The sequence below is a fragment of the Siphateles boraxobius genome, unplaced genomic scaffold, assembly GCF_051911475.1.
Source record: "Siphateles boraxobius isolate OS27281-9 unplaced genomic scaffold, OSU_SipBor_1 9, whole genome shotgun sequence".
Taxonomy (NCBI): domain Eukaryota; kingdom Metazoa; phylum Chordata; class Actinopteri; order Cypriniformes; family Leuciscidae; genus Siphateles; species Siphateles boraxobius.
This window is the reverse complement of record NW_027509219.1, coordinates 32,593,277-32,617,169: the sequence shown is the minus strand read 5'-3', so window position 1 is coordinate 32,617,169 and position 23,893 is coordinate 32,593,277. Positions and strand designations below refer to the sequence as shown.

The 23,893-nt window shown below is 36.1% G+C and overlaps 1 protein-coding gene and 1 long non-coding RNA gene across 3 annotated transcripts in view; one reads left to right on the top strand and one right to left on the bottom strand.

Annotated features, from left to right (window-relative positions):
* The window catches only part of LOC143732774 (uncharacterized), a 120,363-nt gene extending 111,529 nt beyond the window's left edge, over window positions 1-8,834 (bottom strand). Inside the window, exons 1-3 of one of the 2 annotated variants that reach the window (XR_013201177.1) lie at window positions 8,753-8,834; window positions 7,782-7,945; window positions 6,249-6,641 (exon numbers count right to left, since the gene is read on the bottom strand). This is a non-coding gene — a long non-coding RNA (uncharacterized LOC143732774). Of the gene's footprint in view, window positions 1-6,248; window positions 6,642-7,781; window positions 7,946-8,752 lie in introns of those variants that run through there. The other variant, XR_013201178.1, reaches the window with a different exon arrangement.
* Window positions 8,835-8,972: 138 nt separating this feature from the next.
* vsig8b (V-set and immunoglobulin domain containing 8b) lies at window positions 8,973-23,230 on the top strand. Its single transcript, XM_077224542.1, has 8 exons — window positions 8,973-9,075; window positions 10,344-10,447; window positions 15,555-15,724; window positions 17,214-17,415; window positions 19,253-19,402; window positions 19,662-19,784; window positions 21,319-21,457; window positions 22,697-23,230. Exons 2-8 carry the CDS (start codon window positions 10,372-10,374, stop codon window positions 22,941-22,943), a joined length of 1,107 nt encoding a protein of 368 aa, XP_077080657.1. The 5' UTR covers window positions 8,973-9,075; window positions 10,344-10,371; the 3' UTR covers window positions 22,944-23,230.
* Window positions 23,231-23,893: the final 663 nt, after the last annotated feature.

Here is a 23,893-nt window from a genome sequence, read left to right as displayed (position 1 = left end):
TTACTATACAATGAAGGACACCAGCACTGACTTTCACAGAGGCCAGCATCTTCAAGCACATCTAGAATAGTACAGTATATATAAGTTAATCTGAAGTCATTGAAGAAGTCCCTTGTGTATGTGCAAAGAGATAAATGTACAATATTTCCCATAAAATCTCTCATACATCTTAAATGTTTCCATGTGAAAAATAAAGCCTCAGGCTAAAATGATGAAATATGAATCAGAGCAACAAAAATCTTTTGGTGCATTTATCATAGTCATGCAGATGCAGACCCTAACCAGTGTTCAATTACTCAGTTCAGTGTTCAAAAACAGTTCAGGTGCAACAGTTCCCATTGCAAGATTTTAATCGACCACTGCCTACATAGACAACTGCCTTTCTAATTTGTGGCTGTTTTTTTTACTCACTACTGATTTTAATACAACCAAGGTTGTTGAGCTTGTTGCAATGCATTCTGGGATTTCACACTCTGGGAATGATAAAAAGGCTACCTTAGAGTTTGGCAAGGCATCTTAGAGGAGCATAATTAATTTTAAAATCATCTTTTGGAGCAGGCTTCGTGACAGGAGCGTCTGTGAGGTCTTAAAATGCTGCCTGTGGAGGAAACTCACTAGGTTTTGGAACAAAATGCTGGTCAAAAGTCCGTTTCTATATACTAATGATTTCTGTACTCGGCTTGTATCCTCATTATTAGAAGTCATGCATGGACCAGTTAAATATAGAAATAAAAATGCAACTTTCATCATTTGTTTCAAAATTATAACGATTTATGTATGCTAAAAATTCAGCTTTGCCATCACAGTAATAAATAACATTTTAAAATATTCAAAGAGAAAACTGGTTTTAAATTGTAATAATTTTTCACAATATTACTGTTTTACACTTTCTCACTTGTTTCTCACTGTTTTCTCACTGTTGTTTTCATATTTGCATTTTGCATATTTTTAGGGAAGTTTTAATTTTCTCAGGCTGTAAGAATGCCAAGATTACAAAAACATAAAAATCGCAATGATAAAACCTGAAAGTTAGAGAATGAAGCTAGAGAAAGTGTAGCATCAGAGAAGCAACATGGAATAAAGAGCCAATGGCCCAGAACAGACAGAACAATGTCATTGAAAACTTGAGTCTTTAACCCCGTTGCCCAGGAAGGCTCAGGTAAAGAGGAAATGAAATCAAGTTCAAAACTGAGTACTGGTTACAATGATTTTTCATGCTTTCCATGGCCGTGTGACTAAACTAAACTAGAGACATTCCAGGTGACCAATCAGCACACTACAGCTGCCCCCACAGAACTAAAGTTGCAAGCATAAACACCTCAGATGATAGGTTTTAAAGGCCAATTCGCACTGCACCGACAGACGCCTTCTAATGAGAACAATCACCAAATTAATCTACGACTCAACTAGGGCTGCAACAACTAATCGATAAAATCGATTATAATCGATTATGAAAATCGTTGTCAACGAATGTCATTATCGATTAGTTGGTCTGCTTACGTCACGGGGAGCGTTTACTGGTACGCACACACACGCAAGGTCTCTCTCCCTCAGGCGCTCTGGCGAGCGCGCGCTACACGGTTTGGAGCAGTCTCTTCTGTCTCGCATGCGCGCTCTTGCGTGCATAGTTTGAACTATTTCGTTGTTAGTTTGAACTAATTCGCGGGCATCAGGGAGCCGCAATCAATATGCGGGAGACTCCCGGGACTTCCGGGATGTCTGTATTTTGTCTCGAGCATCAGGTTGCGCAATCAGTTCGCTCGCAACGTAAGTGATGGATTAAAATAGCGCTACCGCAGAAATAGGTTAAATTAAAACGGTGTTTACAAAGCGAAGCACTAAATACAAAGGCAGTTAATAACAGCAGCAGTAAAATATTGTTTTTTAGTCACTGTACTCAGTGGTTTTCAGCGAATGCTTGTGCACTAATGCATAATTTCTCCTGTCCTTTACTCAAGCCTGTTAGCTTGCTGGGTAACGTTACCTCCATTCCGTTCTCTTTTTATAGCATTTGTTTACTAAGTTTTAATTGTTTTTCAAACGCGATCTACTGCGGCTCTACATTCACACAATTGTTTTCAGTCTTTCTATATTTATTTAATCAATTTATCCTTATATTATATTCTTTTACATATTATATATATAATATATATTATATTCTTTATCCTTATATTCCTTATATATAATTAATCTTAAATAAAAATTAAATGAATTATATATTTTAGATGTTTTTAGTTTGTTTTTAGTTCAGATATTCACATCTGAACAACATGTCTGTGTAAATTTGTTTTAACAAAAATTGTATTAAAACATATGTTGGATATCATTTTTTAACAATAATCATGTTTGTCAACTTGCCATCAGCAATTATCATTAAAAACAATGCAAATATTGATATTAGTAAAACTCAATGTGTGGCTTTTGCACTTTTTAAAGTACACTTTTACACATAAATACCCTGATTTACGGTTTTATTTAGTTATAATAAAAAAAAAATCTAATTTAATTTCTATCCGATTAATCGATTAATCGAAAAAATAATCGTCCGATTAATCGATTATCAAAATAATCGTTAGTTGCAGCCCTAGACTCAACAAACATGTTTAGTCTGTGAAAACAAGCGGCAACCAGTGGCAATAGGAAGTTCTGGCAGGTCAAAGTTCCATCTTGTATAACTTGGGAAGACCCATTGACCGGCTATAACTTGGAACCAAGCTGCCCCTGGGCTCCAGACTCCTCAAAACCAGGATGGCTTGGTTCCCGAGTTACAGCTGGTCAAAATTAAAAAATTTGGAGGGCTATAACTCTGGAGCCAAGCTACAACGGGGCTTGATACTCCGTAGATAGAAAGGAGCCTTAGGAACCTCTCAGACCCCGGAGTCTAGAGGCAAGAGGAGGCTCGGTTTCGGAGTTTCGGCCAGTCATAACGCCACAGGAATTGGCCATATCCCAGGCAAGGGGCTCGGGACTTTGGGGCACACTAATCCGACAAAACCTGACGAAGTGCCGTGTGAATTGGCCTTGAAGGGATAGTTCACCCAAAAATGAATATTTTGTCATCATTTACTCACCCTTAAGTTGTTTCAAACATTTGTGAGTTTCTTTCTTCTGTTGTACACAAAAAGAAGATATTTTTAAAAAATGTTGGTAACCAGACACTTGACCGTAGCCATTGACTTCCATAGTATTTTCTTCCTACATGGAACAACATGAGAGTCAGAAAACGATTTTTAAAAATATTATTGAGTGAACTACCCCTTTAACTTTGCTCTAGCTATGACCAGCCTGGCTAGTTTCAGACCTTGAGATCAACAACACTCGTTTGCGAGAGATCCTGTGTGACATAAGCTCCTTAACAAACAACTAGAATGTAAAAGGAGGACCATAAATCCAAATTAAGAAAACGTTTTAAACAATGATCAGTGGTTAATTAAACATCTAGTCTAAATGTAAGTTCTTGTGAACTGAGGTGGATTTAATTAAAAAACTTAAGTTAATTGCAACCCCATTTCAACAATTGAAGTGTTTTGAATAGTAGAGCAAAAAAGATGCATGCACATTTGAACAAAAACATGCACTTTCATGCTAAGAACATCTCGACATGCACATAACCACATCGAACATACACTCGTGCACTGCATGCAGCTCTCCACAAGCTCACACTGCAACATTCGCACAAATCCAGGTGTATTCTGTAAGGCGTCACTTCTTCATTAGCCTTCTTCACTTTAATGAATGCCTATGGTTTTTTTACTATTCTGACTCAGACTTTCAAAGACCCCAAAGGCCGAATTACCATCGTACAGTCACAGCATGATCAAGCGTATTCCCTGCCGATCGATGCAGCATAATTACGTGTCATCTCTCATTCTACAGAATTAGCTCTGTCGGCTGATGTCCCCTCTTCCTGTCTGCCTCTTTCTCATCACACATTGTTCTGCAGAAGAAGATCAAGGTTTGATCAGGTCCGATGTGGGTGCATCAGCGCTACAGCAAACCTACTAATAGGCATCCTGCCGAGCTGTCATTGCATCCATCTATGGATGGCAAAGATAAATTACTCTGCTTAAGAAACTCACACTGCAGACAAAAATGGAGCAGCTACAATTCCATCAGGCTTTTCCCCATACAAAAGTAACAACAAACGGAGCATTGATACAATTATAATGGTCAAATCATGTGGACTGTACTGACAAAGCACACCTAAGGTGACTGCGCCATTGCCAAAGTCTTTGTTTCCACTTCTCGTTTTAAAAGTCCAATTCAAGATTTCATTACTCAGAAGAGTGGCCTTCCGACCAGCCGGGGAATTTCAGAAGGAAACCACCGAGCAACCGTTTCCACTTCAGTACCAAAGGTGCAAATAAACAAAAGCACAGCAACTCCGTGAAATCAATCAGGGGAGCCAACAGGTGGCGGCGATCCAATCCAAAATTTGCATTCAATGGCACAATGAGGAACACAACCTGGGCTTCGCTTTCTAAAGACTCCATTAGCATTTGATTGAAAGCAGTAATGGGACGACAAGCGCAGCATTTCCCCATGTGTTTTACCTTATGTGACCTCAATAATTTAAGTTTAAACACTTTCACGCTGACGGAATCACACTCAAATAGGAGGCAGTAGCAAATTTAAATGTCTTTTATCAATGTTTTACTTCAAAAGAATTGAGTAGACTGCAAAATAATCAAGCTCTTTTATTGTACAATTAACCTTTATGTTTTGGAGTAAATCCTGTGAATTCACAAAGCGAAACATTTAAAAACAGATTTAGAAAAAAAATGTTCCATGAACATATGTTTTGAAAATATTATAATAATAGACGACAGGCCACTGAATTATTATAATGCACACCTTCTTAGTGTAGTGGCCACATTGACAATGTACAATGCTGTTCAGCCAATAAGAATCAAGAACATCCTATTAGTTACTGCAAGAACGTTAGCAAAATGTAACAGAAAACCTTGCTAGAACATTAGCCAAAGTTTTGATCCCTGTTTGCTGTGGTATTGCAGGAAAGTCGAGTACATAATATCTTTTAATATTTTGAATTTATTATATTTACAATTTATTCATTCAAAACTGAAGCGCTTGAGTGTGACGTGATCGCAAGGTCTGAAGTGAAGTCTAGTGAAGTAAAGTCATACCATGCTGAGATCACATGACTGGCTAAATACTTCAGATTACACCCCTATATTCATACACTATCATCTAAAGGATCAATTAATCACAGGAGGTAATATGCCTGTGAATACATTGATAACCATAAATATTTACACTGCATACACACCAGTAGGTGTCAGCAGGGTCCAAAATGAAGACTTATCAAAGCACCAAATGCAAGAAAAAACTGCCTTTGACCAGAAAAAAAACAAAATGTTAGTTGGTAACTGCAACACATTGCATTATTAATCAAACTGAAATGCTTGCCTGACCCTCGCTAAATGTTAAACCAAACTAGAACTGTCATGACCCATGCGTCTTCCCCATCATACGTTTATCGAGGACATCATTTCTTTCCTCCAGAACTCCATTTGGCGGCACATTGAGTATTTCTCACATTAAGCCACTAAAACAAAAATAAACAGAACAAAATGTCCTTATGTTGTTTATGGCTGGTGCAGCTTTATCAAAAGATGGAGACGCATCTCATTTTATATACGATGCTGCAAAAGACATTATCCTACGCTCCATGCAAACACACAACAAACGGCTTGAAATAAACATATTGTCACAAGGAAAAATATTTTCTACTTAAGATAATGATACAAAATATAGTCTCATGGCCAGTAAGCATTATTTATTGTATATTTTCTCCATTCACTCACCAAGTCGCCATTGTTTGGTATAAAATAAATTATAGAGTGTTTGTTTAAATCCCAACACCACTGTAAAAGAAAATTTATCTTGCACCATAGAGCTCTATAAAATAATCCAACAAATCGTTTTCAGATAATAAAAATAAATATTGACATTACAAATAGGGGTACATTTGTTGTTTATATGAAAATATATGTTGGAGTCAAACTGGGTCAAGATGACTCATGAACTGAAGAATTTCTGAGATTTTTCAGTCTATGGGACTACGGATGGATGTGCTAAGTCCGGCGTATTTACGTTCAACTTTTATTGTACGTTCATGAATATGCATTGTCCCATAAAAAATAAAAATAAAATAAAAATAAGAAAAAAAGATTTTTCAGTCACCACTGTGTCAATTAGAAATGACTGAAAATACTGTACCGTTTTTAAAGTGATGGCTTGAAGTATGGTTGCTCTTTAAAGTCAGATGTTAGATCAAGTCATTCATTATTCGTAGGCACAACAAAACAAAACCACAGAGTTATTTTCAAAGCATCATACCATATAGAAAACAGCAAAGTACGGTCACGTCCTCTCATCTGGTGTCAATGTTTTCTCAGTACTAATGGACTGAGTTCACTGGATGAACTGCTTCATTGAAAACCACAACAAGATGCTTTCTTTGTTCTTGATAAGAAGAGATAAGGATTTTAAAGCTCATATCTCAAGGTCTTCAGGGAAAACTACATTGAATGGTCTTAATTTCCTAATCGGCACCAATTATCAGCAGCTGCTATCTCAACGATTAGCTGTAGCGGCTGTCGGCCTTGAAGCAAAGCCTACGAGAAAGAAATCAAGACGAGGAGAACGTTGCTTTTGTGTTAGCAAAGAATCAGACTGAACATCAAACACAGAACTTTGGTCATGTACACCACTGAATACATCAGGCTAAATCCTTTATATTACTGTATGTATTAATCATTTAATTGTATACAGGGGCTATGTGTGGACCCTTTATTAGCGATGGCCGTTAAGTGAACTGCAGTCAGCAACATAAGAGACTGAACGTAATTCAAGGCTCCAATATACTCGCGGTGAAGTTCTTTTTAGTTTTTTCGCTTAGAAGTAAAGTTGGAAACACATTTGCAGTAATATACTGCTAACAAACATCCAGACGCCGTCCACACTGCTGAGAGTGACGTGTAGATGAATATGTAAATATGTGCTGCACGCTTTCCTCTCAATAAAAAATAAACACACAACAAAAATAACAGCGGTGAAAAAACGAACGTTAAGAAAACATCCGATCATTGCGATGTGGATATGTTTGCACAGCTAATTCATCTGCATTTTGTCGACAGATGAGGTCATTAAAATTACACTAACAACATGCTAATTCATGTTAACAATATGCAAATTCATGTTACCAACATGCTAGCAACATGCTAATTCATGTTAACAATATGCAAATTCATGTTACCAACATGCTAGCAACATGCTAATTCATGCAAAAATGTTAAATCATGCTAAAATCTATCTAATATTTCTATCTATCTTATATTTGTATCTGTCCATCTATCTTTCTATCTATCTAATATTTCTATCTATCTATCTGTCTATCTTATATTTTATCTATCTATCTATCTATCTATCCTTTAAAATCACTCAACTAAAACTTCAACTGAAAACCTTCAAACTTCAAGCTTTTAAAACTATACTTCAAACTTCCTGGCTATATGGCTTTTTCAAGCCAACTTAGTCTGTCAACAACCTTTTTTATCTAGTTTGAATTAATCCCTTCTTTGAATGAAACATTGACTTTAATGTGCAGAACCGCTCTTTTACATTGAATTGCTAGACGAAGAAAAATCTTGTTAAACAGAGACAAATTCCTGTAAGAAAGATAATTCAATTCAAATTCATACTCATGAACGAGACCGGCTTCCTCAATTCTGAATTGTACACACACTCACACTCACCTTGTGTTTCTGTCCTCAGAGGCTCAGTGATGTTGCCAGGGTGATCATGTCAGCATTTCCACAGTTCTGTGTGTAGCTGTGGGAGTTTGAGATGGCACTGATGATCAAAAGAGCTCTTGACTGACAGAAGACTTCATCTGAGACCGTCTACGCACATCCATCGCCTACAGTGACAGCAAAGATTGATTCTCCTTGTATTGTACATGTTTTGTATTGATAATTAGTGTCTGAGTAATGCGAGCAAACAAGCCGATTCCCCAGTGAAACAACAGTATATAGGTATTTACATCAGTTTAAATTTCCAAAATAAACACTAACCAACACATTGGCCTTTTGGGTTTAATATCAAATAAATGTGAATAAAATGTATTTCAAAAAATTGACACAAAAAAAAAGCTTACATTTGTCATGTGATATGCAACATAAGACACTGTGCAGTGGTTCTCACTCGGTCTTGCATTTTATATTAGGACAGTGCCAACACCGTGTCAAAAATTGTTTATCAAATGTAAAGAAAATGATAATTAAACCAAAACTGAAACGCATTAATATTACCCTAAGTTGCACAGGCCAAACTAAATGCTAAATGACTCACATGGCCAGGCTGAAAACCTAGTTTTGAAAACCCATAAACAACAAGTGTAATGTATCAACCTAACACTCAGAACAAGAACTAATATTGAATTAGTATTAGTCATATTTTCCAAAAACAAAACAAAAAAACAACAGGTGTATTTTCACCAAAATACAATGTGTGAAGGATTTCACCTTCAACACTAACAAATATGGGAATCTGCCCTTTTAAATGTAAATGTATGTTGATATTCTAACTACGGATGACTTTATGGCTACTTCTTCTGTATTATTCATTTTTAGCATTGTTTTCAATATCCAAATGTGAACACTGTGTTTGCATCATGAAATCCTCTCGAGGACTCTTTGATTCAAAATAGCTGATTTAATCCACTTACTTACTGTGATTCTTTGAAACACATTTCACATTAGATAATCCAAGGGGAATATTTCACTGGAATGAAAGCTCGACTGCCAACACAGAGGCCATGAATCATAAATCAAACATGTCAGGTGTAAATAGGCGGGTCAGCAGCGGGTTTCACTGAGTTTTTGTTTCTCTCTGATTGGTGGAATGTTGCGAGGGGGCGGAGCTTGTGCGGAAACACCTGTTTACCTGCTTCAGGTGAGAGTATGAGTTGAGGAAACCGCAAAAAAACAACTGATACTGATAGAACTGCAGTCTGTTGGATTATTCTGAAATTGGTTGCTCCGTTGATAGGTAATTGATATTGTTTTCACAGAATTCTCTTATTGAGTTTACATAAGATCTATAAGAAGAAGAAAAAAATAGAGCTAGTTGGTTGTGATAGGAAGAACTGTAGTTTGGACTTTGCTCTTTAAAAGATCCTTGCCTGCTCTGACCTCCATTAATTCGTTTTTCTGGCTTATTTAATTTCTTATGAGACTGAAATTATTATTACAGACTGCCAGTAAGCAAGTCCTCAAAGTTTAATTGCTGTGTGTTTTATTGGCAGCTACACTGACCCATGATTTGTTCCTTAAATGATTTATAGACACACTGATAACAATCACAGTTTCAGTGCTTTGAGATTTAACCCAAGTAACCCAATTCCATTTCTTATTGTCCCTTTTTTCTTTCTTTTTTTTGATAACTCCACCAGGTGTTTCAAAAATTATAATCTTGCAGGCTATAAATGCCTTATTTGCCATTCTCTCGAGTGATTTACAAAGGATATGCAATCCTAAGTGATAGGCGAAAATATGGGTCAGGCAGATAAATCAGGCAGTGTTTGAGATTTCTGAATTTGTCTGATGCCAAACTGGTCAAAAATATCCAAACACACTTTTCATTTGTTAGGGTACAATTTCTGTTTTGAAATGTTTGTTTTAAATTGAGTAAATATTGTGTATGAAAAAAAATCAAATTATTAAAATTAATGTATTCAATTATTAATAGTGTTATTATTAAAATTGTATTTTATATAACATTATATATATATATATATATATACAAATATTTGTTTTTCTTTGATCTTGAAAGTGGATCAATCGGGCAAATATACCACTCCAACACTTTTAACCAAGAACTAATTAAAGAGACAATAAAATACATTATTTATTTAAGTGAATTATAAATGTTGTTTTTTATTTCAATTTATTTCTTATAAATAATCGTATTTATTTCTTGTTTATTTGTTTGTATATACAGTATCATTATAAATTGGGTTCAGTATTGGCTTTTAAAAAATAGGCTATATCTGTCAGATACAAGTCTATAGTTCCTGATTTCATTTTTCTGTGCCATATTTATTTTGTTGACATTTCTCCTTTACTACTTCAGAGTGATTAATGTTGTTTTTTTACTGCTTTGAATTGAAACTCGACACTTTCTCATTCCAGTTGCGTTAAAATGACATTTGAATTTGCCATAACTGAGACCCTTATCAGAATCAAATGACTCACACTTGCAAATGAAGTGTCCAGTCAGCGAGAGACAATGACAGTCTGTTCTTTCCCCCCTCCCAGGTTTTCAGTAAGAAGTTGACATTTGGCTATGAGCAAGTTTTGGATCAACTTCCCCTTACCGCTGGCTGCGTTATACATCATTGCAGCGTGTCTAAATCATGCAGGTGTGTGAAAATATATTTATTTATTTATTTATTTAACAGTCTCTTTGAGGGTTTTCTGTGTTAAAGGTCACTTTTCTCTTCACTTTGTGTGGGCTGTATTGAGTTTCCACGGCAGTGTGACCATGTTATGCATAAATTAACCCTGCATATTAAGAAGTTGCTCTGGCCTCCCACTCTGCTTTATGCAGATTCTAGTTCTGAATATTACTGGTACTGAGATTCAGTTCTATGCACTTGCATGTTCATTTCAGACTTTTAAAAAAGCAGCAGATGTAGCGTGAACAAAACAATAGTTATTTATGTGTGAGCGCGATTTGCATCGTATTGAGTGCACTGAAATTATAGAGCATGAAAATGCATCATTTTTGACCATTCATCATGGGTTTAGCCCAGCGGTGTTGCTCAACACATTCATGCTTGGACTGTTTTTACTCCAGCTGACAGACGCGATCCGTAAATCACAGACACTCCCTGCATTTTGTGTGAAAGTGCAATGCTAATAGGAATGACATAGTTGTCTGACATGTTCTGTTGTGTTGGTGCTGCCAAAAACAAGACAAACCCGATAATCTGTAACATTTCCCAAAAAAACAAAATCATATGCCCCAAGCAAATATTGCTCATTGGTAATCAAAGCAGTTGTTTGTGAATCTGAGACACAAAGATAGTAACAGGAGCATCTGAATACAGTAGGCCTACATCAGCTCACATTGCATAGATCACTAACTGTTGTTTCAGGCTTCAAGTCTTATCATTCAGTTTCTGATGGCAGTAAAGTGTTGTTGTTTGGTAACATTTCTGTGACCTTCACAGCAGTGGCCTTTGTCGAAGCTTTAACTAGCACTAAATGTAATAAATTAGCATTGTGCCATGAGTATTCATTTTGTTTCCAGCATAAACATGCCTCTTAAAAAATAAAGGTTTTATTGACATCACCAAAAATTTTTATTCTGTAGTGCTTTTGGAACATTTATTTTTAAGATATTCTGCTTGGTGCAGTTCACGTTATGCTATTCCATCCGTAAAAAAACATTTTCTAGTGATCATGGCTCAGGTAATTCATCAAATATGGGAGCAGAAAGTTATTACCGTCCAAATATCCAGAAGCACCATGCAAGTGCACTTTCAGCATTTTAAAGAGCCGATGGATGGAGTCTGGATATGTGGAGTGATGCTGTACAGTCTGTATCATCCTCCACACAACCAAACCCACAAGACTGAGGCATGGAAAGTGCACCTCGCAGATTTTCTAGCACAGACAGAATGTGCAAATAAATAGCATTATTAGCAACCGTGATTCATTATAGCAAATCCCCCTCTTGATCCCTTTTTTTAAAGTGCATATCATACAAAACAGGATCGTTTGTGCTCTTTTGAAATAAATGGTGTCATGTCACTTCTTCCTCAGACCAATCACTGAAATTAAGCTGCAAAAATGGTTTCATCAGAAATAGCCACAGTTATGAAGTCACAATATGAGCACATTAACACATGAGCACATATGAAAGGGCTAAGTATTCAGCAAATTGGAGATGTCATTGACATGCAAAGAGGTTAGCCAATCATAACAGAGCTCATTTACATATAAAATGTGCAGTTGAAAAACTGTGAAAAGCCTGTTTAATTTGCATTAATTTATAAACAAAACAGCGGCTGGTTTTGGTGCAGGAAACCTTGACTAAGTTTCAGGGAGAAAATGCAACTCACAAAAGTGCTCTTTAATTAAATGTGCAAAAACTGATGGTCGTGGCCCGAACACAGGGATGTGCAGAGAGTTCCTCAGGGGCAGGCGCTCATATGTAAAAAAGGGGCATATTTACATTTAGGTGACGCTTTTATCCAAAGCAACTTACAATTGCTACATTTCAGAGGTCGCACGCCTCTGGAGCAACTAGGGGTTAAGTGTCTTGCTCAGGGACACATTGGTGTCTCACAGTGGATTCGAACCCGGGTCTCTCACACCAAAGGCATGTGTCTTATCCACTGCCCCATCACCACCACCTATAAAAATATATATTTTTAATGTTTTGAAAGAAGTCTCTTATGCTCATCAAAAAGGCTAAATTTCTTTTTAATCAAAAAACAGTAATATTGTGAAATATTACTACAATCTATTTTAAATAGAAATCTTTTGTACCAATATCCACTATACTGTTCCAAAGTTTGTGGTCAGTTATTTTCTTTCTTACTTTCCTTTTTTTAAAGAAATTAATACTTTTATTCAGCAAGGATGAGTTAAATTGATAAAAAGTGATAGTAAAGACTTATAAATTAATTATAAATTTCTATTATAATTAAATGCTATTCTTTTAAACTTTTTATTCATCAATGAATCCTGAAAAAATATCAAAGGTTCAAAAAAACATTAATCAGCAACTGTTTCCAACATTGATAACAAATCATCATATTAGAATGATTTCTGAAGGATCATGTGACACTGAGGACTGGAGTAATGATGCTGAAAATTCAGCTTTGCATCATAGAAATAAATAATATTTTAAAAGTAGGCCTATATTAAAATAGAAAACCATTATTTTAAATTGTAATAATTGTTTTCTGTATTTTAATCAAATAATTGCAGGCTTGAAGCGCATAAGAGACTTCTTTAAAAAACATAAAAAAATACTAATGTGTCCACATTTTTAACTGGTACTGTACTAGCCTATTGTATACTATTACTGCATTACTATCAGAAATATTAATATAATAAAGTCCTTTCACATTTCACTTGTTTCGATTTGTTCCACCATTTCGCTTGTTGTTGTCAGCCTACAGTTAACATAATAGGCCTGTAGGTGATAGTTTGATGAAATGATAGTTTTCAAAAGTGTAAATGGTGTATCAATATAAATAGGCTAAATAAAAGTGACTTTTATACTACTTATGATTAAAGCGACTTTTGGTGCTGGTTTTGTGCAGTGCTTTGTAGTCAATTAGCCTCCATTGTTTCAATGACACATATCCAGATCGCTTCATAAATGTAAATTCGTCTGTACTTACCGCTGGACTTCCCATTGCCCATTGAAATTTGAACTTGTTATGCCAGATGACGATTGGTCAGTGTATTATATAATAACAAACAGGCATCAATGAATTATGTAATATTTTAAAATATGTGATATTTGGGTTTTTTGAATCAACACACTACCTTTGATTATTGAAAAAAAAAATTTAAATGGTATGGTTCATTTTTTTCCTGCCGTCCAGCCATATACTCACTGAAAGAGGCATATTTGACGTGAGAGCATCGGTTCGGTTCCCAAGCAAACTGCGAAATACCTAGATTTACACTAGTGCATTTTCATTTTAAAACACATAACTTTTGCTACGGTTACGCCTGCCGTCCACACACTACTCCAGAGTTTAGACCCCTCGAAAACGGAGACTGACCCCATCAGTCGGTCGAGTCAGAAGCATAGACAGTAAAAAAAATATGGACGTACTGTCCATGACGTCGCCCATAGGATTCTGAAGAGTGTTTTTGAAGCCTAAAGTGGGCGGAGTCAGCCGTCGCCAACTTGGCTGCGCGTCACTCCTGGATAAACGAAAATGGACAAAAAGGCGGGGCACAAAAATTCCCGCCTTTGCTCAGGCTCAGGAGCGAATGTGCTACTGACCTCGCGCTAAAATGACAGCTGACTTTAAGTAGGCCTAAAGCCAATAGTTAAAGTTCATGTTTTTTCCCTTCGAAATACTATAATAGTTAAAAGACATAACTAAACGTGAGACTATGTGTATTGTGATGCATCATTATTCTGCTAGATAAAAATGTATAATCATGCAGTTACTTACAATATTTGCTTGAATTATATTCATGCGCATACATGTAAGTCGGCGCGGCATCGAACGTCAAGTTCGTAGAGAGCTTTATTTAGTCCATTTTAAATTCTGATAGATATTACATAAGAAGTTCCATAAAATGCACTAGAAATCTGTGCTCATTTAAGGGACGGAGAGAAAGCACTGACACCTGCAGGATTTCATCTGATGGTACTTTTTATTTGAAGGACAATTCCGGCCAAAAACGAACCTAGGGGTAAATAACACATGGGTACCGAGTCGACCGTTCTCTGGGATGTGCTTTCATGATAATCAAATGTATCCAGTTTTATCATTAGTTTTAGTTTTACCAGAGATTAACTTATAACGCTAGTATATAGGGCATATTGTAGAATAAGTCAAAATAAAAATCGCTAGTTAATACCACTAACAAGACTCAAAATAGCCCCACACTAACACGGTAGCTAAATGAGGGTCTCTAACTGCAAACCTAAGCATTGAGAATTTTGTAAGTGTACAGACAGTTTAATAAGGAGATACTTTATAAAGACAGTACACTTCGCGTATATAGGCAGGAGCCATCTTTGGAAAACAGTCCCGACCAGTCGAACCACGAACACCGTGCTACGTGGGCTGAACTGTGACTATCGACCAGCACCTAGCACGCCGTTCGTGGTTCGACTGGTAAAGTCGAAGCGTTGTAAACAGATGTTGTTTATGCTCAAACAGAAACATTACACACTTACTAAAGTTTTAAAAGTGACATGCATAATCAACCACCCCTTTAAAACTTTCGTTTATCTTCAGAACACAAATGAAGATCTTTTTGATGAAATCTTATAGATTTCTGTCCCTCCATTTACAGCTACGCATCTACCACTTTAAACGTTTCAAAAAGTTTATTAACAGATTGTAAAAATAATCCATATGAATTGAGCGGTTTAGTCCAAATTTTCTGAAGAGACTCGATTGCTTTATATGATGAACAGATTGAATTTAGGCTTTCAGTGATCTAGTCTCATATGGATTAGTTTACCGACCTCTTTATGAACTTTTTGAAGCGTCAAAGTGGTAGTTGCGTAGCTGTCAATGACAGAAAGCTCACAGAGTTCATCAAAAAGATCTTCATTTGTGTTCCGTAGATTTGGATTCGGGTTTGTGAGGGCGTGAGGGCGAGTAATTAATGACAGAATTATAATTTTTGGGTGATCGAACCCTTTAAACAAACTAGTTGAGAACCAAATTAAACGAAATTGGACAAGACAGGTGTTTGTAAAATGAATGGTCATTAATTCATTATTCTGTATCTCTCTCTGTGAACCTTTAGCTCTTACGTGGGCTATACAGGTGACTTCCACAGGACCACAGACAATCAAGAAAGCCCAGGGGGAGAGTCTTACTTTGGGCTGCATGTACACTGTGGACCCCGCAGATGTCGGAGACCTGGACATTGAGTGGTCACTCGTCAGTCAAGACATGACCCAGAAAGATGAGCTGGTGAGAGGGCACTGAGAGTACAAAATGCAGATTAAAGTGGTTGTGACATGGATATTTTTATTGAATATGTTCCTTGAGGTTCACTTATAGTGTTCATAAAGTATTTTGCACAAAAAAAAAAGTTTTTTATTTTCAACTATTGTTCTGAAATTATCAAATTTTCGAGATGTGTCAGTAAACAGCCATTGTTATGATTGGCTAACTTCATTGCATAGGAGCAGTATCAACACGCACTCGCTATAGCACACGAGTAAAGGCATGTTTACACGAAAATGATGTACTAAAAGTGGAAAAGTTTTTACTTTGTGTCTTTTGTATACAGGTGACACATTGTCAAAACGATCCCTGTTCACACAGATCCGTGAAAATCACTAAAATTGCGTTATTCTGCTGCCAGGCCAGTAGTTGGCGATGTCACTTTGTAAAGAAAAACTGCGCCTTCAGACTGAACATGTAATACGCGTGCGCATGATGTCACCGTTTTTACAAATTCACATTTTTGTAATTTACACAGAGACAACAGTATTGTTTTCAAAAAACATGCACTTTGAGACCCGTTTTCAAAAGTTTGCATTTTCAGGTCCTCAAAATGCCGTTGTGTAAATTAACAGCCATAACGCAAAAGCATTTTGAGACTGTTGTCAGGACCTGTTTAAAGCACATTCACATCTTATATTGATGTTCGGGCTGTCTATTAGCATCTTTAAGAAAAATAAAAAATATAAATAGTTCCATCTCCTTTCGAAGCACCCGAATCAAATATAAAGGTAATTTACAATTTGTCATTGTGGTTTAGTTTAACTGGAAGTACGAAAATATCTAAAATTTAAATAAAAAATATTTAAAACTATCTGGACAGTTTATATATGTGTAAAGACACAAAAAAAAAAATATATAAAAAGAAAACAAAAAGAAAATATAAAAATTATATAAATTAATTGTACAGAGACAGTGAAAAAAAAATACTTTTGGAAGATTATTTGAGTATGTTTTATACGAGGAAATAGTATTTGAGTTTTTCTCCATCAAATCTTCATGTTTATCTTGCTGTTTCTTTGTAATTGTTTGTGAAATATATTATAATTTCTGAATGAAAATTGTTTCTATACCTATTTTTTTTTTTCGGTGTACATCAATGAGACTACTGGAAAAAAGGTGATTTTAAAACTGCAAAGAATGCATGCCATGCAGCTTTTCTTGACGTAACATCTGGTGTTTCTGATAAGACAAGAATGTAAGAATGTTGTCTCAGCTCCAAGGAGATCACAGTCTCCACCTGATCAATTGTATATCATCTTGACGGATTTTGTAATTTACTCCCATTTCTCCCTCGTCCAAACTACTTAACCTCATGCTTTCCAGGGATGTGTGTGGAGATTTGGAGAAATCCGTGTGTACGGTGCATTAGCGGCTCCGTCTTAATGACGGCAGGTGGTTAGACCTGTTATATTAGATAAGGCTCACTGAGCAGGGTTTCTCTCTCTGACAGATCTTATCCTACACCGGAGGGAAACTCTATCAGCTAGGAAACGCAGACCTGATGAGTCGCTTGAAGTTTGTTGGTGACCCGAGCCTCGGCGACGCCACGATCACCTTCTCCACCCTCAAGGTCTCGGACACGGCCACGTACCAGTGCAAAGTGAAGAAGACACCCGGCGTCGACTCCAGGAAAGTCACTTTAGTGGTGCTGGGTGAGGACGAGCACATTCTCTGTCTCTGCTGACCTGCTCTGGCGCTCTTATCAAGCTGCTGGGTTTCTGTTGTACCGGTTCTCTCCACCCCAGCATGCCCCTTTCATCCAGTCGTTCAGGATGACATGACTGGAATGGCAGGTTGGGTGGATGCTCTTTGTTCACGCCTGCCTTCTGTTTTCCTCTGTTAATCTCAGCCCAACCCCGCCACCTCGTCTGTCGAGAGCCTCAATGATTTCCTCTTGTTTTTTGGAAAACTCCAGTTCAGTCAGTGCTGTGATTTTTTAAGAGTCCAGTGAGATTATAGTTTAGGATTTTTAGATCTTGAGGCTGATTCTATTTTATTTCAAAAATATTGTCTTATTTTTTGCAGCCTTTACTATTTTCAGTTGAGAGATTATAATTTATATTTATCTTTTAATTATAGTATTTGTACTATAGTACTATAGGGGCTTCTTTAGTGTTCAAATCTGAAATGAAAAATAATTCATGAGTATTTATTGGAGCCATGTAAATGTATTTACTCAAGTTTCTGTTTTATAGTATTCTTTTTTTATTCCAGTGAACAATTATAACATTTGTAGTTTTCATTTATAATAATAACAACCCTACAGGGCCCATATTATTTCAGTATCATTGAGATACTTCATACTCATATTTTGAAATCGTTTTTATATATTATCCATTTTCATTTTAATTCTAGTTAAAGTTTTAGTAATTTTGTTGTGTGCTGATCTTTTTTTTTAAAACCCTTAAATGAATGAATGTTTCGCCAATCATTATTACATATTCGGGTCTTTAGCGACCCTGATCTATACTATCTAACACAGATTGATCTCTAACTGCCGCAATAATATAAAACTCTCCTGATGTTTTAATAACAATTGCAAAATAATAAAATAAAATATATTTCGTTACTTTTTGGAACTTCATCAGAGCTCATTTCCACATCTGGCACATATTTGCGATCTCAAACTTAATGTGTAATATAGTTTATTTTTTATTTAAATTTTAGATGTTGTAGCACATAATTTTAAAATAAACATGAAAATTAGAAATGTTGCCTATGACTACGCCCCCCCCCCCCCCAAAAAAAATTTAACATTCAGTTAACACTTATTTTATTTCAAGTAACTTGATTTCAAGTAACGAATATTATTTCACTAAAGTTATTATTTTAGTTAACTATAATAACATGACAATATATATGTCAAGGGCTGGACAATATATAAAATATACCCCAATATATTTGTAACTTTGCTGCTGTCATAAAATTTGGCATCATTGTGAATATTGCAATGCTTTTAATCAGAGCTCATTTTTATCTGGCCATTCAATTTTCTAAACAGCGTGACACTAATTTCGCAATCCTTCCAAGTATGAGTGTGTCAACATGAAATTACACTCCAAACCCATTTTACCTCCTTAAATGTGAGGCCTTTCTATGTGAAACAGGATATTCAATGAGGAAAACATTTATAGCACTTGATTTTATCTATGAGGAATGAATTAGATTGTGAAAAGCTGGTGTTGTACACCTGAAAGTGATATTCATATATACACTTTTTTTTTAAATACCCTTTTAATCAAATTGGCTACAATGTGTGATCACTGTCAAAAAAGTATTTTATATAAACAGTATATAAAGTAATTAAAAATATCAACATGTATTATTATTATTATTATTATTATTATCATTATTATGTAACTCTATATTGCCCAGGCCTAGTGCAATCATTACTGACGTTGCAGGCTCAAAACAGATCAATTTGTTCCATGCATCAGCCATGTGATTTTGTCCATGACCTCTGATTATTTTTCTTTTGGTTTCTGTCAGTACGACCTTCGCCCCCTAAATGCTGGCTGGAAGGTAGCGAGGAGAAGGGCGGAACCGTTTCGCTCCGCTGCAAAACCTCCCAGGGTTCATCACCTCTGAAATATGCATGGACCAAAGAAAGTGGAAACATGCCACCAACTGCAACACAGAGTGAGTGAGTCCCCAGCAGTGAACGCAGGTCTAGCACAACACTAGCGGATAGTTGAAGCGAAAGCTCAATATTTGGTTGCGCTTGAATAACCTGTAGCTTCAGGCCTGTGTGTGGTAAAGCCAGCTGCTGTAGATGAAAACAAAAACATTTTTGAGCCTCATAGCAACCAAACAAGTTTTACTGTGTGCACTCTGCCGTAAACGCCGCTGCGGGCCTTTCGCAATGGCAGCTCATTCTGAATGACTCTTTTGTTTAAAGATCCCCTGACTGGAGAGCTGCTTATCTCAAACCACAGCGAGAGCTACACAGGGAAGTACTTCTGTGAGGTCAGCAATGAAGTAGGAGCAGAGCGATGCACATACGCCCTTCAAGCATATAACCGTAAGTATGGGTGGATCCGCAACGTATTTGCACAAGTAAGACACACTTGATGTCTGAATGTCAACAACGTGTCAGTGTCGAGTATTGAGTGCCATATAGCCTACTGTATCTGACAGGAAGCAAGAACACACATTTCACAAAAAGATTCATTATCATAGATAATTAAACCTGCAGTTACTCTGCAAGGACACAAAGGCTGCATTAATTTGATGAAAATGTCAGTAATAATATGAAATAGTATTGCAATTTAAATAACTGTTTTCTTTTTTAAAAACATTTTAAAATGTAATTTATTCCTGTGATCAAAGCTGAATTTTCAGCATCATTACTCCAGTCTTCAGTGTCACATGATCCTTCAGAAATCATTTGAATATGCTGATTTGCTGCTTAAACATTTCTTATTATTATCAATGTTGAAAACAGTTGTGCTGCTTCACATTTTTTTGGAAACCGTGATACTCTACTATTCAAAAGTTTTGGGCAAGTAAGGTTTTTTTGTTTGTTTTTTGTTTTTAAGAGAGAGAGAAGAAAGTAATACCTTTATTCAACAAGGATGCATGAAATAGATCAAAAGTAACTTTAAAGATATGTTTAATGTTACACAAGATTTCTATTTCAAATAAATGCTATTCATTGAACTTTTTATTCATCAAAAATCCTGAAAGAAAATGTAACATGGTTTACACAAAAATATTAAGCAGCACAAACTATTTTCAGCATTGATGATAATAATAAAAAGATGATTAATAATTGAGCAGCAAATCAGCATATTCGAATGATTTCTGAAGGATCATGTTACACTGAAAACTGGAGTAATGATGCTGAAAATTCAGTTTTGATCACAGGAATAAATTACATCTTAATATATATTCAAAGAGAAAACAATTGTTTTAAATTGTAATATTTCACAATATTGCTGTATTTTTTGATTAAATAAATGTAGCCTTGGTGAGTAGAAGAGACTTTCAAAAACATTAAAACTGGTATTGTGGTAAGTGTACATCCACTAAAAATCACTAAAACATCAGCTCATTTAAAGATTCTGTGAGAAAAAAAATGGCTTAAAACGTGAAGTAAGTGAATTGAAAAGTTCCTACGGCTTTGAGACCTTTTTAATCTATTTCTTTAAGTAGCTTAAGTGTCCAAATACTTGAATGCTGAAAGTTATTTGCATAAAAAAGTGTATTTATGCTTATTGAACCAATGGAGAAATGGAGAAATCCAGTTATTCTCATGTGTATCCAGCACATTTCTGTTTCTAGGTTCATATATTATGCTCAGGGTAACTGCAGTAGCATGTCTGTTTATGAAGGCCATTATGCAGCATGTGTCCTTGAACAAAATATGTAAGACTCACTCAACAGAGCATTTTTTGTGCATATTATATTGATTAACCCATTTATTCTCCAGATGATTTTGTAAGGAAATTGAAGCTTCAGCAGCACTGTCAAATGAATTGTTTCTCAGGATTAGACTCAAGTGAGCCATTTCTGCACATAATCTATTGGCTTTTATCGGAATCTTTTATCTCTAGCAACCAATAAAGTGGGAGTGATTGTGGGAGCTGTGATTGGTGCTTTGCTGCTGCTGCTCCTCCTTCTTTTGCTGATCTGGCTCCTGATTTGCTGTTGCAACAAGCGGCGCTATGAAAAAGAGATAGCCAATGAGATCAGGTAAGATATTGCTTGTTTACATATTTTAAAAAATTAAATGTTGATGAAACAGAAATATAGCGGCATATCTTTTCCTCCGTATTATGACCTGCATCCGAGTGAAACGGATTATCAAAAAGTAAAATATGTAGGGTGGGGACTTGGTTTCTATGCGTCAGTTGTTGATTGGATCTAAAAATGGAGGTAGATAAACGCGAGTTTAAGTGGACTTAATGATTGGAGAAGTCCTGCATACATCATCAGAGAGAGGTCATTTACACCGATAGGTCCAGTTATGACACACAAAAAAATGAAACTTAGGCATGAATTGTTTTCAAGAAGATATATTACATGATTTGGAAAATAGATAAGGTGAATTTTCAATTCATGTGACGTATGAAATCCCACAGACACAGTCGCAGATACAAGAATGTCAGTGAAACTTGAAGTTGGACCTCTTTTGACATGAGCAATTATGCAAGCACTAATAAACACATTACACAACTACATTATCATCCTCCCACAACACCCTAACAATAGTGGGAAGGTTTGCATGGGTGTAGTCATAGTACTAGAGGATATTTTGTAAGCATTTTAGTGGATTTTCAAATTTCTTTTGGAAAATATTGCCCAAAACTATTGTTTTTCTTCCTTCTAATTTTGTGAAACTTAATTATCAAATGTGAACATCCATTTTTGCTAAAAAAAAAACTGAGTGGTTTGAATGGGAATGGTGCCTCTGGTGGTATAGAGCTGTGTTCACGCTATTTCGGAATTACTGTAATTCAGTTTCCAACTTGTAAAAAGCGTTCATGTCCTCGTAGAACTCGTAATTACAACTTCTAACTTCACCGCTGTACCACCTGACCTGCCGTTGATAATGTCGCCATAGAAATGCATCCAAGAACAGCTAATTATGAGAACAGCTTAAAGTAGAACGTCACACATTTTCATAAGGTGACATGCGATCATGTGAATGCAACATGTCTCAACACTGGCGTACTGTCTCACACTACACCAGCGGAAGTAGCCGACATACTTTTAGTTCATCGTTAAAGAATGTCTCACAACAAATCTCACGGGTAAATACCTGACTGACAAGTCACCAATACTGGTACATTGTTATTCATCAACTGCAACCACACCCAATACTACCAAATGTACTGGCCCCAAATATGTGTCCTTTATATATATATATATATATATTATAAATCGAAAAATAAATGTGGCTAACACCATGTGACATTGCTCCTTTCTCAGGGAGGACACCGCAGCTCCAGATAGTCGCCCTGGAAGCCGTAACTCCAGCTTCCGGTCGGTAATGGATTACCGCGTCCACCCCGGGATCTATTACAGCTCCGTAGGGAAAGCCGATGTCACGCGGGATGGATCCGGTCGTAGCAGTGCCCACACCGAACGCAGCAGAGTCCAAAGGGAAGCAGGCATGCTTGCGTCTGATCACAGGCCTCAGCTCACGTATGACAGCAAATACGGATACCCCGTATAACATCTGACGTCTGCCAGGGGACACTGCGCTCAAAAGATTTGAGGACATTAATACTGCACAGAAAAAGATTCACATTTTGTGAATTCTCCTATTGTTCAGGATAGAGATCTAATAATATATGTGTATAGTTGTGTTGTTGTATTTTTGTAAGATTATTTTATAAGTATTTACATAGTCGTTTTGGTGAAATTTGGTCGAAATGATAATGGTAATTTAAATACATTACACTAACAAACCTTTTTGTTATTACAATAAATTCAGTCTTTTAAGATTGAAAGTAAAACAAAGTGTCATCTGAGTGGTGGTTGTTTACTAGGCCTGTTTTTCAATTATTTTAAACTTAATTATTTTTGATTAATGAATTAGCCTTTAAATAGTTATTTTTATTTAAATTAAATTTATGAAATCTAATATATAAAAAATTATTATTACTGAATGAATCATGCCCCCGATCCATATGCAAATTACTTAATGAATTTTCCTATCATCACAGTAGTTTCAAGGATCGGATTGCACAGAATTTTGTTTGTTTGTTTTTTGAGTTCAAAAAGAGCTAAAGCGGTCTGAGCTGAGACACATGGGGTAAATCTGTTCTTGTTGAAGTGATATAAGTCCAGTCCCTCAAGTAAATTTGATTTATTAAGCTTCTCAAAATGGACAATATTTCAAACAAAACATCTTTACAGAAAAACAATAATGTCTCAAATTCTGTACGGTCCTCATTTGGAAGTTCAATTACATGAAAATTATGCCTTAGTGTATTTTTCTGTAAACCCAGAGTGAGCAAGCCAAAGAGAGCTCCCCCTCTCTGGGTGTGATTTGGGCATTAAGGCTGGAGAAGGTCCAAACACACCTAACCCTGCACATAACTCTACAGTGAGCACCACTTGAACACAAAAGGACCCCAACTTCATACAGTAGGTGTCCTGTCAGTTCTCCACTATTCTAAA

What these genes read in the sequence shown, in the direction of transcription:
- vsig8b (XM_077224542.1), top strand. Translation starts at nt 10,372, where the DNA reads ATGAGCAAGTTTTGGATCAACTTCCCCTTACCGCTGGCTGCGTTATAC. An exon ending in GCCACCAACTGCAACACAGA is followed by an intron (nt 19,403 to 19,661) that starts GTGAGTGAGTCC and finishes TTTTGTTTAAAG; the next exon opens with ATCCCCTGACTGGAGAGCTG. An exon ending in CGCCCTTCAAGCATATAACC is followed by an intron (nt 19,785 to 21,318) that starts GTAAGTATGGGT and finishes TTTTATCTCTAG; the next exon opens with CAACCAATAAAGTGGGAGTG.